The following is a 13500-nucleotide window of genomic DNA, read 5'->3' as shown; positions in this document are numbered from 1 at the left end:
TGTCTTCTCTGTCATCCAGAATATCACGATTGAAGGAAAATGGAATTAGAGTGAAGCCTTCAATTTCACCCACATACCCATTCAAAATTGGATCTGGGAAATGGCTTTGATTTTAAATATTTCATGAGCAAATTCGGCATTTAAGTCCCTCCCTGTGTGGCATTGTCAAATATAGACACCGAGTCTAAATCAAACTTTTCTAAAGCACTGGTGCATTCAGGGTAATCTCATAAAATTAAATTTTATTTTGAAAACATTCAACACTAGAGCTTTTTAAATATAGACCCTATTTATCATGCAGTTATTTTGGGGTATGTCGGAATAAAGAAGCCATAGGTACTTTCTTGGAAGGATGTTCCTTTGTTTTGGAATACATCCTTTCTTCTTGCAGTCTTGGTATCAGAACAAACATCCTTTCTTTTGTGAATTGATAGACAGGTTGGTTTTTTAAATGTCCTTACTTTGTAAAAAATAAACCCCATAGCTGACACCTATTTAAAACAAATTCCTGCTGTGTGAAATTCTAGAATCTTAGCATCCCCCATATCAGCATCAAGGTGGGCTTTAGAAGTCTCATTTTACATTGCAAGGAACAAGACGGTTTCTTTCTCAAATAGACTGAAAGTCAGAGAGGTTCAGTAATGGGTCCAAGACCACAGAGCTGAAGAAACCAGCACTGGGATCTCAATGCCACCCTCTCTGGCCTGGAAGCTGAAGCTGGCATAATCACCAGTTATCTTTCCCCCACCCCATCGAGGAAGAATGAGACCCAACACTGGAGAGGACCCCAAGGTTTAAGGAAATAAGCCCAAGAGAAAGCCTGAAGCTCATCCCAGAAAACCCTGCATTTACTCATCTTCTTTTCTGTCTCTGAGATAACGTAGATAACTTTGGGTTTATTACCCCAGCGGCAGAGAAGGAGGCACCAGCGATCCCCCACAGCAGAGGAAAATGTCTGTGTGGTTTTTATTAGCCTTGAGAATGAATTTTATTTAATATCCATACACCAGATTTAGAGAGTCAATTTGGCTCTTCCTGTGTAAAAATTCTCTGGAGGGTGGCGGTGGTGATAATCTGATCGCAGAAGCTGAGAAGTAAGTGCATCTCAGGAAAGTGTTCCAACTGGAGCCAGGACGCTGTCTTCAGAGAAGAAAAGAGACACGGCCAACCCTGAGTTGGTGGAGAGCTCTTGGCACCAGAGGGGCTGCCCTCAGAAGTAGAGGCCTAGGGACCCTGGGACCCTACCAAGTCCTGTGACCAGTGTCACTCTCCAGGGACTTGCTAGAGGGTACAGTGTGGCCCTGGGGGTCCTCCAAGCTTCGAGAAAGACTGAGGTCTGTGACTTAGGAGCCTCTCTCAGGAACCCAGCAGAGTCGGAACTCTGTGTTGTAGAAAAACAGAGCAAAAGTCTTGGTCTGGGAGGAGCTCGCTGGGGAGGCCTAGGAGCAGAGGATGTTGGGAAAGTATTGGTACTGCGGGTTGTAGCTCCATAGGTTTCTCTTGAGGCAGTAGACGAGCTTCCGGTCACAGGCACAGAGCTGCACATGGCAGAAGGGCCCGGGCTCTGCAACAGGACACCAAGAGCAGAATGAGGGCGGGAAGAGCATGCTCCAGTCTCAGCAGAGACCCCATGGACTTCCTGCTCCAAGGAGCTTTCAGCCTGATGAAAGAGGCATGGCTTCTAAATCAGGGGAATAGAGAATCTGATGGAAGGGGCGCAGCTGCTGCTCAGGGTGAGGTTTCAGTTCAGGAGACAGTTCCTGCCCTCAGGGAGTTCCCAGTCTGATAGAGGAAGCCCCTTCCTTCCTCTGGGGGACTCCCAGTCTGATGATGGAGGCAGCTGCTGCTCTGGAGGAACTCTCATTCTCACAGAGCAGAACCATCCCCAGACTTAGCCTTGAACTCAGAGGCCTTGAGCCTGAATCGTGCTGTGTGCACTGGCAGGCCTTCAAGCTTCTGTTTCCTGATGTCTAAAATGGAGGAGACTAAACCTACTCTACAGGTATATTTGGGGGGAATCAAGGAAAAGGAAGTATGTCAAGCATTTGCACCCGGTGGATGCTAAGATGTTTCAGCCCTACCCTGGGGGACTGATATAGCCGCAGTAATCCTGCTCCTCTCATCCCAGTTCTGTACCCAACCCCTCCTCCCTCAACAAGATACAGGCTGGCTGTCCTCTAGGGCAGCTGAACTTAAAGTCAGGTGCTCTTCCAATGGCCTGAACGGGAAGCCCCAGCCTTACCGCAGGTGACCAGGCCCCATGCGAATCTGTATTTGTAGGACTGTGTCCGAATGTTGCAGCCCTTCTCCTCCAGCCGCCCATAGCAGTGGTCATGCACCCAACAGCACCTGTCCATGCAAGAGACTTAGATCCCGAGTGGGAGGGATGCCCTCCTGACCCCCGTCCCTAATAGAAGCAAAAATTCAACCATGTCACTTTAGCAGAGGCCACCTTGGTGGACGCGATGTGGCAGAGAGGATCTTGTAGTGTGACTGAGTAATTTCCTGTTCCTCATTTCCAGCCAGCAGGTCATGGACCCTCGTTTTCCTCCTGGTCTCGTGATTAGACTACATTTCCCAGCCTCCCTTGCAGGTAGGTGTGGCCACATGACTTGGTCCCAGCTAGGTGAGGCAGGTGGAATTAATGCACTCCACCTCCAGACCTGCCCAGACAAACCTCCCACACTTTACTCTACTGTAACCTCTGCCTCCATCCTTTGGCTGGATGGAGATGACCCAGCATTCTGAGGATTCTGAGGCCATAGGTGATGGCAGAACTACAAGATGGGAGGAGCCAACGTGTGATTCATACTGAACTGTTATGTGAGCCAGAAATAAACTTCTCATATCACAGGTCCCGCATCTGTGGATCAACCAATATGGATGGAAAATGTAAGCAGGCCTAATTTCTTGTGTCTGTACTAAACATGTACATACTTTTTTCTTGTCATTATTCCCAAACAATACAACAACAACTTCCATAGCATTTACATTGTATCAGCTATGACAAGTAGTCTAGAAATGATTTAAAGTATATGATCACAGCCGGGCGCAGTAGCTCACGCCTATAATCTCAGCAGTTTGGGAGGCCAAGGCAGGCAGACTGCTGAAGTCCAGGAGTTTGAGACCAGCCTGGGCAACATGGTGAAACCCTGTCTCTACTTAAAAATATACAAAAAATCAGCCAGGCATGGTGGCACGGGCCTGTAGTCCCAGCTACTCAGGAGGCTGAGGTGGGAGAATCACCTGAGCACAGAAGGTCGAGGATGCAGTGAGCTGAGATCGCACCATTGCACTCCAGCCTGGGTAACCACTGAGACCCTGTCTCAAAGAAAAAAAAAACAAAGCTTGGGGGGATACAATCACATAGGTTATATGCAAATACTATGCCATTTTATATCAGGGACTAGAGCATCTGCAGATTTTGGTATCCACGGGGATGGATCCTGGAACCAGTCCACGGGATGACTGTATGTTAGGTGTAGCAGACTGCATATAAAAGGTTTTCTTGGTTTACAGAAAAATTGAGATCTTACAGAGGAAACACCTAGTTCCTCCTATTACTAACATCTTATATTAGTATGATACCCTTGTTAGAATTAGTGAACCAATATTGATACATTATTAATGAAAATTATTCACTAAATAATAGTACATCATTATTATCTTACTAATTGTAAAAAAAAAAAAAAAAAAAAAAAAAAGCCGTAATCAGAGTTCCCTAGTTTTTACCTAATGTCGTTTTTCTGTCCCAGGATCCCACTGGGGATGCCATGTTACATTTCATTGTCTTGTCCTTCTTTTTTTTTTTTTTTTTTTGAGATGGAGTTTTGCTCTCATTGCCCAGGCTGGAGTGCAGTGGCGTGATCTCAGCTCACTACCGCAACCTCTGCCTCCCAGGTTCAAGCAATTCTCCTGCCTCAGCCGTCTGAGTAGCTGGGATTACAGGCATGCGCCACCATGCCCAGATAATTTTGTAAATTTTAAGTAGAGATGGGGTTTTTCCACATTGGTCAGGCTGGTCTCGAACTTCTGACCTCAGGTGATCAGGTGATCCAACCCCCTCGGCCTCCCAAAGTGCTGGGATTACAGGCATGAGCCATCGTGCCTGGCCCATTGTCTTGTCTCTTTAGGCCCCTCTTGTTTGTGGCAGTTCCTCACACTTTCCTTGTTTTTGACTGTTTTGAGGGGTACTGGTTAGATATTTTATACGATGCCCACTATTGGGATTTGTCTGATATTCTTTTTTCTCATAAGACTGGAGTTTGGGGTTATTTTGTTGCTAAATTGTTCCAGTGTTGGCCACTGGGGGCTCTTTCAGTCGGCACAGGTGCCCCTTGTCACATCCCCATCAATGTGGGCTTTCATTTTGTTTGTGTTTATTTAAGCACTTCCTTACTTTTTGGCACTAAAAGAAGTTCCAGGTTCATCTTGTATATTTCCTGCCTTGGTCCTAAATTGGCCATTTCTTCAAGGAACCCTGGCTATATATGAATATGTATATATATAAAATTTATATTATATATAATTTATATTTATATGTATATATATGACTTGGAAGGGGCCTTCTATTGAAGAATGACATTGGAAACTAGATCTAGGCATTAAGTGTGCTTGTTGCTACTGGGGTGTCATTTCTTTTAGACCCTCTCCACTGATAGCAAAAGAATGTTTCTATTTGCCCATGTGTATAAAAAAAAGTATATGATCACACAGGTTATATGCACATACTGTGCCATTTTATATCAGGGACTAGAGCATCTGCAGATTTTGATATTCACAGGGGTCCTGGAACCAGTCCGAGGGATGACTGTATGTTAGGTGTAGCAGATTGCACATAAAAAGTATTCTTGGTTTACAGAAAAACTGAGAAGATCTAACAGAGGAAACACCATTTTCTCCTATTACTTACATCTTATATTAGTATGATACTAATATATCCACGCTATCTATGCATACTGCTACCTATGCATACTTCCACATGTAAACATCTGCATCTACAATAAGCTAAACAGGAGTCCACACTGACGTCTCCAACTCTAGTCCTTTTGCACATGGATCATTCTGGCTTCCTGCCCTGGCTTATCCCACTCCAACAGTGAGAAACTTGGCCCCAACCATCTGTCCTTCATTTGCTTAATCATCCCTTTCCTTTATATATGTCTAGCAGTATCGGAATTGTTAACCCAGCTGGGTATGCTTTCCAAGGAACAAAATCTCCCATTTCACACATTCTTCTAGAACTTTAGCACTTCCCGATCAAGAGGTGGACTCTAGATCCCCTCCCTCTTAAAGCCTTTGTGACTGTCTTGACCAAGAGGACAGTGTAAGTGACACAATGGGATTTCTGAGGCTGACCATAAAACAGCATACTCTTTGGTCTTGCAGTTTGGGGACACTCAGTCTTGCAACCCAAGAGTCACCATGCTGGGAGGAATCCTGAACATCCTTGGAGAGGCCTAAGTGACAGGAATTGAGGCCTCTGACCCGCTCCTACGCCAGGAGATGCTGACCACTTGCCAGCCATAGGAGTGAGCCATCTGGAAGGTGGATTGTCCAGCCCCAGTTGTCCAAGCTGAAGCTGAGACAAGCCACCCCCACAAGCCCTACCCAAATGGCAGATTCATAAGCATAGTAAATGACCAGTGCTGTATAAGCTACTACATTGAGGACCACTTGTTACGCCACAGTCGACCAACTGACACCTTAGGCCACTGAGATCTTGGGATTGCCGGCTAACTTCTTTCAGACTCAGTTTTCTTATTTGTAAAATGGTACTTTAATACTCATCTTCCAGAACTGATATGTAATTGAACAAGAAAACATGGGTGCAGAGCCTGGAGCCCAAAGGGCAGTTATAGCAATCAGCTCACCTATCAGTGCCATCCTTGGGGGTTCCTCGGCCGCCCCAACCACAGTAACAGCCGTAGAAGCCATAGTTTGTCAGGGCATTCTTCCCTGTCACCTTCTCGATCATCGATTTTAGGTCCAGCAAGCCTCCTTGCACAGCAGGCACACCTGGAAGATAGCCCATGTCCCCAGGTGACACCCAGGCAGCCCAGCCCTGCTTTAGGCCCACTGCCCAACATCTCCTACCTTTTCTCCCACCCAGGGCTCGGAGGGACGGACCTGTGTGTCTCTTTTTTATTCTCTCAATTAGTGGGAAGGGAGGTGCAAGCAGTATGGAGAATTGGTTCAGAGTTTGGAACTGAAAAATGAGCAGACCTGGGTTCAAATCCTGGCTGTGCCACTAATTCAAAGTATGGTATTGAATGGAGTCAGAGCCTCAGTTTCATCATCTGGAAAACGGCGACCCAAAATTAGCAGCTGCATCTTGGAGTTATCATGAGGGTTAAAATAAGATTAAGTGTGTAAATTTCGAGCACGGTAGCAGACACAAAGTAAGTGACCATGACGTATAAGGTGTAATTCATAATGTATCTGCATGAAGCAGCAGACAGGAGTTTCCTGTCTCTCTTGGCAATACATCCCTCTTCCCCACCACTCCCTCCCCTCACACCCTTTAGAACATAAGGCAGAGAATCTAAAAGCAGGATAGGACTCTTAAAAATCGCTGAAGCCAGTTCCCCTCATCTTACAAACGGGAAACTGAGGCATGGAGGGAAAAGGTGCCCTGTCCAGGGTTTCACAGCGAGCCCAAGGCTCTCCCTGCACCAGGCCTCCAGCTCCTCCTGGCATCTCCAGGGACCTGGCAAGACATCAAAGAGCAGGACAGCCTATCAGGGGGTTGTTGTATATATGGTCACGGGGCTGCAGGATGGGACTAAAGCCATCTGTACAGTCACTTCCCACCTGGACAAGCCTGAGCTGAGAATGACCCAGGAATCATAGGCTGGGACATTTAGATAAGAGTTTTGATTTTTATTTGGATTGATTTGGGGATTTTTAAAATCTTATTTTATTTGCATACAAGGAAAAAATCTGCCTCGTACATTTGCCAGCCACATAACCTCCATGTCCACAACCTTTACACAGCTGAGGTACAATATCTCCTAGGACCCTGCCACAGCCTTATGCCTTAAGCACGGACTGCATTAGCCCGTGCCTGATGAGGAAGCAGAGGCTCGGAGGCATGAAGGTTCCTGCTGACGTCTATGAAGTCAGTGCAGAGCCAAGATTCAAACCCAAGTCTCTACAACCTCAATGGCTGGTGTCCTTTTCACCACCCTGTTACTCCCATGGGGTAGAAGTTCATTCGGAGGTCATGGGGCCAGCACTTACTACAAGCCAGGAACCAAGCCAGTGGGAGGAAGCCCTTCATCTCTAGGGTTCTGGAAAAGAAAACACATCCCACGACAGGTCTATCAGGCAATGCCCCCGTGGCCCATTCAGATCCCACCCCGGCTCCCCACCAGGCCCCGCCTATTCCACTCCCCATCATGGTGGGCAATAAACAAGGTGAGTCCAGCCAGAAAAGACGAGGCAAAAAAAACCTATCGGTTCACGGAGGGCCCTGGAGGCAGAGGGGATAATGGAAGCATTTGCAGGTACACTGTCCCTGCTACCAGTGCACTCTTAGCCACAAACACCCCAGACATACTCACCCTGTTGGCAAAATGGCTAAAAGGGACCAGAGAATAGGCAGGATTCTTAAATGGAGATTTGGTGGCATACGTGGAGAAGCAGGACTTGATATAACCTAGACATGGCCTTTGATGAAAGATGCAAGACGGAAGAAACAAATTCCTGGACAGACAGCACTTGACGCCCACAGCAGGAGGGCAGAAGGAAAGCCGACAATTCTATGTCTCATACTCCTTTTAGCTCACGGTGCTGTAGTTGACTGTTTTCAAGGATGTTTACCCTGATGGTTCTCTGCAGGCAGAGGCTGGGCGGATGCACCCCTCTATTCTAACACTGAGAATAGTGCCTGGCCCAGAGTAGGTGCTCAGCTGTGAAGCCTGGGCACCCACAATGTGCCAGTGGCTTTCAGGGCCTGGTTATGGCTCTTATGGGCCCCAAGCACTTTTGCCTTTGCAGGTATCTTTCTGCTATACCTTTATATTTATCTCTATATTCACACGATTATTTCTGACAACTATGCTGGTATAAAGAAAAACATAATCCACGCTGGATTTATTATTATATATTCATTATTATTATGTTCGTTTCTTTCCTCTTGATTTTGAAAGAATTTATAAAATTAAGACATTCTCCTGGGACCCAGGCACTATGTCTACCTAAAGAATAAGTCAACACTGGGGGTTCATGAGAGTGCTGCAGGGTAGGTATCACTGTCTTCATTTTGCCACTGGGAAAATTGAGGCTCAGAAAGCTCCGGGACCTTGCCAGAGGTCACACAGCCATTAAGCAGTGGAGTCCGGATTTGACTCCCTTGTCCTTCTGTGTCCCTCACTGCACCACACAACCTCGCTTCCCAGAGGCATGAATCCTTTGAGGGGTCTGTGCTTGTTCCTTCTCGTGCTCTACCTCTCAGGCCAGAGCCCTTGGCTTCACTCCTTAGAATCTGTCTTTGGTAAAAACAGCCATTGCCAGCCTAGGGTCCAGGAAATTCCATGTGTCTCAGGCCAGCACCTGATTCTAATTTGGCTTCTCAGAGGTTCCTTACCAGCAGCTGCCTGATTCCCTTCCTCCCAGGATCCAAAGTCCTTGTTTGTCCACAGTTGGGCAGGCCCGGGGCTTTCCCCTTCAGTGCTCTGTTGTCTCAAGTCCCTGAGTTGAATGGTCGCTTGTGCCAGAGCTCTGCCTGAACCCCTGGCACCTCCCAAGACCTGGCCTCCAAATATGCCTCAGACTCCCCGGGGCTCCTGCCCTTGTCCAGTAGCAACTCTGAGTTCCAAGAACATTCCTGAGGGTTCTGTCCACAGCTGGCGTCCATGACAACCCTTGTCCGGCAGCAACTCTGAATCCCAAGAACATTCCTGAGGGTTCTGTCCACCCATAGCCTCTGCTCCAAGGGCTCCAAACAGCCAAAGAAATGGCCCTAGACACCACCATTCCACACCAATCTTTCTCTGCCGCTCCCTGGAGCCTGCAGCACAGTGACACCAACTGCCACTCCCTGGGCATCTCTGGTGTGCCAAACACTACGCGCTATCTCTCTAAACCCATCAATGACCTTGGCAGGCCTGGAGTCTGTCCTTTTAAACAGCCACTTGTTGAATGAATAACAGTTGTTGATTTTACAGATAAGGAAATTGAGGCTCAGGCAGATTAAGTGACCAGGACTGTCAATCTATTTCCTTGACTGACTCTACACTCCACTGCCTCTGAGCATCCCTGGGCACTAAACATGCTTTCGATTTTCTGTATTTTAGGACGCTTTGACATCTTGGAGGCCAGAGACAGCCTGCTCCTTCCAGGGCTAGTTAATTCCTAGACACCTCACATGGCTCCTCTGTGAGCGTGCCTTTCACGTGCAGACCGACTGTGACAGTAGGTAGCTGGTCAGACAGGAGCAGGACAGGAATGCCAGGCAACCATCAGGCGATGGGCAGGCAGTTGTTAACCGTCTCTCTAAAATAATAACTGGTCACAGCCAGCACCAGGGGAAAGGCAGTCTCCCAATACACAGGAACACCTGAAGCTGGTGGTCAGTCGCTTCCAGTCAGATCTCAGGTATTGGGTGAGTAGGCTCACACATGCGCATGAAGAGGCAAAATGGCAGAGTTTAACTGGTATATGACCTCCTAGGGATGTTCGGCTGGTAAGAGAACGCCTCAAGGGAACACGCGTACAACGCCAGTAAACACACTGCGCATGCTCCCTCCCAAGTGCTAGCAGGTGGGCGGATAAGGAAAACAAGACCCCGGAAGTATGCCAATGTATAAAACCCCAAGTCAAAGGTCAAACAGAACCCCTGAATCTCTCAAGTCACCTGGTTGGCCCCTCTTCCAAGTATACTTTACTTCCCTTCATCGCTACTCTAAAGCTTTTTAATAAGCTTTCACTTCTGCTGTGAAACTTGCCTCAGTCTCTCCTTCTGCCTTATGCCCCTCAGTCACATTCTTTCTTTTGTCTCACTCCGTGGTTGGAGTGCAGTGGCACTATCTCGGCTCACTGCAACCTCCGCCTCCCGGGTTCAAGCGATTCTCCTGCCTCAGCCTCCCAAGTAGCTGGGATTACAGGTGCCCGCCACCATGCCCAGCTAATTTTTTGTATTTTTAATAGAGACAGGGTTTCACCATGTTTGCCAGGATGGTCTCGATCTCCTGACCTCGTGATCCACCCACCTCGGCCTCCCAAAGTGCTGGGATTACAGGCATGAGAATTCTTTCTTCTGAGGAGGCAAGAACTGAGGATGCTGAGGCCTGTATGGATACATCCCACTGCTGACACAGCCAGTCCCTTGGCACACCCAGGCCACCTTTCCCTTACCCTCACACTCTAAGCCAAGGTTTCTCCTGCCCTAAATCACCCCAGGGCCAGACACTGGACAACTAGGGAAGCCTGGAGTCCCGCTGACCTGATTCAAACTGGCCCGTCCTAAACTGTGTCTCCTGCCCTACCAGCCTTTCCCAAAGATCACAGCAAAGGCCCTGGGCGATGCTTCCCACGGCTCCTCCTGACCTGCCGACCTGGCACTTCCTGCGTGTCCCTGGGTGCGGATCACGCCCTCTTCTGGGAGCTGTAAATAACAAGCTATCTTTTAAATGGCAATCATTTCTTGATCTGTTGGCCTCCCCATACCTGGAGAAAACCAGCCTCCCAGGTGCATTTGAGAACACCCTGGAAAGAGTAAAAAAGCAGTTTCATGGTGGTGGTGGCAGAGGCGTGGAGTGGCTGCCCTGAAGAGTGCACAGCCACTCCACTCAGTGGAGCCCAAAGTGGGCCCCAGGAGGAGGATGTGGGCTCAGCTATTTTAATCAAACCACCACACAGAGGAAGTGCATAGCCGCGAGAGAATTTCGGAGGAGGGCAGCGGTTGCAGTAATGAGAGGGGAGAGAATAGAGATGGACAGCCCAAAGGAAGATGTGGAGGCTGGGACGTGGCGAGGTCGCCAAGGGATGGGTCCCCCAAGTCCACATGCAGCAGCTCCAGGACCTCCCAGTTCACGTCTCCTGGCTGGAAAGAATGCACAGTGCGGAGCCTCACAGCACGGACACCTCCTGCTGTCTGTGAGGGAGGTGATGGGGGTTCACCCCTCTCCAGGCCCTGCTCCCCTGACCAAGGGGGACAGGTGTTTCCTCTCATAGCCCCTCTCTCGGCCCTGCTCTCTGCACCTCCCTCAGGCAAAGCAGCCCCAAAGATGAGATTCCTCACCAGTGAGACCTTTTCTCCGTCCTCAGGCCCGCGGAAGAGGCCGGGGCTGGGCCCGCCTGGTTTTAAGGACCTCTCTGTTGCCTCCCACACTCCTGCGTGGGCCAGCTCCAAGATTCCTGGTAACTCGCATAGGAAACTCTACTTCCCCTCACCCTGGCACAACCCCTGGGGAATTTTTTCCACTGCGTACTCACAAGTTGTTTCTTTCGATTGTTTTTTTTTTTGAGACGAAGTCTCGCTCTTTCGCCCAGACTGGAGGGCAGTGGTCCTATCTCAGCTCACTGCAGCCTCTGCCTCCCTGGTTCAAACAATTGTCCTGCCTCAACCTCCTAAGTATCTAGGATTACAGGCGCACGCCACTACACCTGGCTAATTTCTGTATTTTTAGTAGATACGGGGTTTTACCATGTTGGTCAGGCTGGTCTCGAACTCCTGACCTCAAGTGATCCACCCACCTCAGCCTCCCGAAGTGCTGGGATTACCGCCACAGAAGCAGCTGTTTTCTGAAGCAGGTCACAGTACCCAGGTGGCTATCAGGAGAGATGGTGATCAGTCGGGCTTGGGCCACCCACGATCCAGGGCTCTTCCCCGCCAAGAACAGGAACCCTGGAATCCCCCTCCAGGGCACGGCCTCCCTCCCACCCATCACACTGGGTCTTTGCCAAGTCCCCCAGCCCTGGGCTCCTGCTCAGATTTCATCCTGTCTTGCTCAGCCTCAACCCAGGAACGGCCAGGGAAGACAGGCAGCCCCACTCGCGGACTTGAAGCTTTGTCCCCGTCCTCTTCCTGTTGTTCCTAACTTGCCAATCCCCAACTTTTTCTGCCCCGTTCCTGAGCTGGGGTGACTCAGGAGATGCCTGTAGAAACACCACAGAACGTTGCCTGCCACGTCCAGGTGGTAGCCCTTTTTTGGCACCTGATTCTGTGCCAACTTCCTACAGGTCCTCCCTCAGGGAAGGGGAAAGTGCCAGGCTTGCAGTTAGAGAGATGCAAGCTGGAGTCCCAGCTCAGCCACCTAGTATCTGTGTGTGCCTGGGCGAGTCACTACATTTCTCTACTCTTCATGTAAAATGTGAGAATTATGAGCCCCTCCAGCCGCAGAGGCTCCTGGTGAGGAATGTACCATATAAAACAAGGCACAGGTGGGTCAGGCACAACGGCTCACCCTGGGAGGCTCAGGTGGGAGGATGGCCCGAGCCCAGGAGGTCAAGGTTGCCGTGAACTATGATCACACCACTGCACTCTAGCCTGAGCAACACAGCAAACCCCTGTCTCTATTAATGAATAAATGAATACATAAACATAAAAATAAGGTATATAAACTCATGTCAGTTGGGGAAGTGTGTGGCCCAGTGGGTAACATCACAGGTTCTGTATCAGCTCCAAGTCCTGGGTTCAAATCCTGGCTTCCTCACCACTGGCCACAGCGCCTCAGGACTGACTGAAGCTCACCTGCCTCAGAGAGCTGTTGTTAGGATTAAATGAATTTATACATGTATAGCTTAGAGCCATAGCAAATGCAGAGTAATGCTAATAAATCAATGACAGCTCACCTTCTAGAGTGTTTTCACAAGACATAGGTACCTACTAGTATTCTCCATTTTCTGCTTCTGTTAATTCTGCCCCTCACCCCACCACCCCACACACACTTTTTTGAGAAGACTTGAATTTTTTTTTTTTTTTTTTTTTTTTTTTTTTTTTTGGAGACAGGGTCTGTCTCTGTCCCCCAGGCTGGAGTGCAAAGGCACAATCACAGCTCACTGCAGCCTCCACCTCCTGGGCTCAAGCCATCCTCCCTCCTGCCTCTGCCTCTCGAGTAGCTGAGACTACAGTGGGCACCACCATGCCTGGCTAATTTCTTTTTCTTTTTTTTTTTTTTTGAGATGAAGTCTCACTCTGTTGCCCAGGCTGGAGTGCAGTGGCACGATCTTGGCTCACTGCAAGCTCTGCCTCCCGGGTTCATGCCATTCTCCCACCTCAGCCTCCCGAGTAGCTGGGACTACAGGGGCCCACCACCATGCCTGGCTAATTTTTTGTATTTTTAGTAGAGATGGGGTTTCACCATGTTAGCCAGGATGGTCTCGATCTCCTGACCTCGTGATCTGCCTGCCTCAACCTCCCAAAGTGATGGGATTACAGGCGTGAGCCACCGCGCCCAGTCTCTTTGTGCATTTTTTTTTTTTTTTTTTTTTTTTTTTGAGACGGAGTCTCGCTCTGTCGCCCAGGCTGGAGTGCAGTGACCGGATCTCAGCTCA

At 48.8% G+C, this 13500-nt stretch overlaps 1 protein-coding gene across 2 annotated transcripts in view; it reads right to left on the bottom strand.

The window, feature by feature from the left end:
• Window positions 1–225: 225 nt before the first annotated feature.
• The window catches only part of PLA2G5 (phospholipase A2 group V), a 33398-nt gene continuing 20123 nt past the window's right edge, over window positions 226–13500 (bottom strand). For both annotated transcript variants that reach the window (XM_025400798.1, XM_025400808.1), the window contains 4 exons: window positions 7243–7292; window positions 5874–6018; window positions 2243–2349; window positions 226–1564 (listed from right to left, as the gene is read on the bottom strand). In XM_025400798.1, coding sequence (XP_025256583.1) covers window positions 1440–1564; window positions 2243–2349; window positions 5874–6018; window positions 7243–7292 — 427 coding nt within the window. In that variant the 3' untranslated portion in view covers window positions 226–1439. The remainder of the gene's footprint in view (window positions 1565–2242; window positions 2350–5873; window positions 6019–7242; window positions 7293–13500) is intronic.

Source organism: Theropithecus gelada, chromosome 1, assembly GCF_003255815.1.
Source record: "Theropithecus gelada isolate Dixy chromosome 1, Tgel_1.0, whole genome shotgun sequence".
In the NCBI taxonomy this organism is placed as follows: domain Eukaryota; kingdom Metazoa; phylum Chordata; class Mammalia; order Primates; family Cercopithecidae; genus Theropithecus; species Theropithecus gelada.
This window is presented reverse-complemented; position numbering and strand designations above follow the sequence as displayed.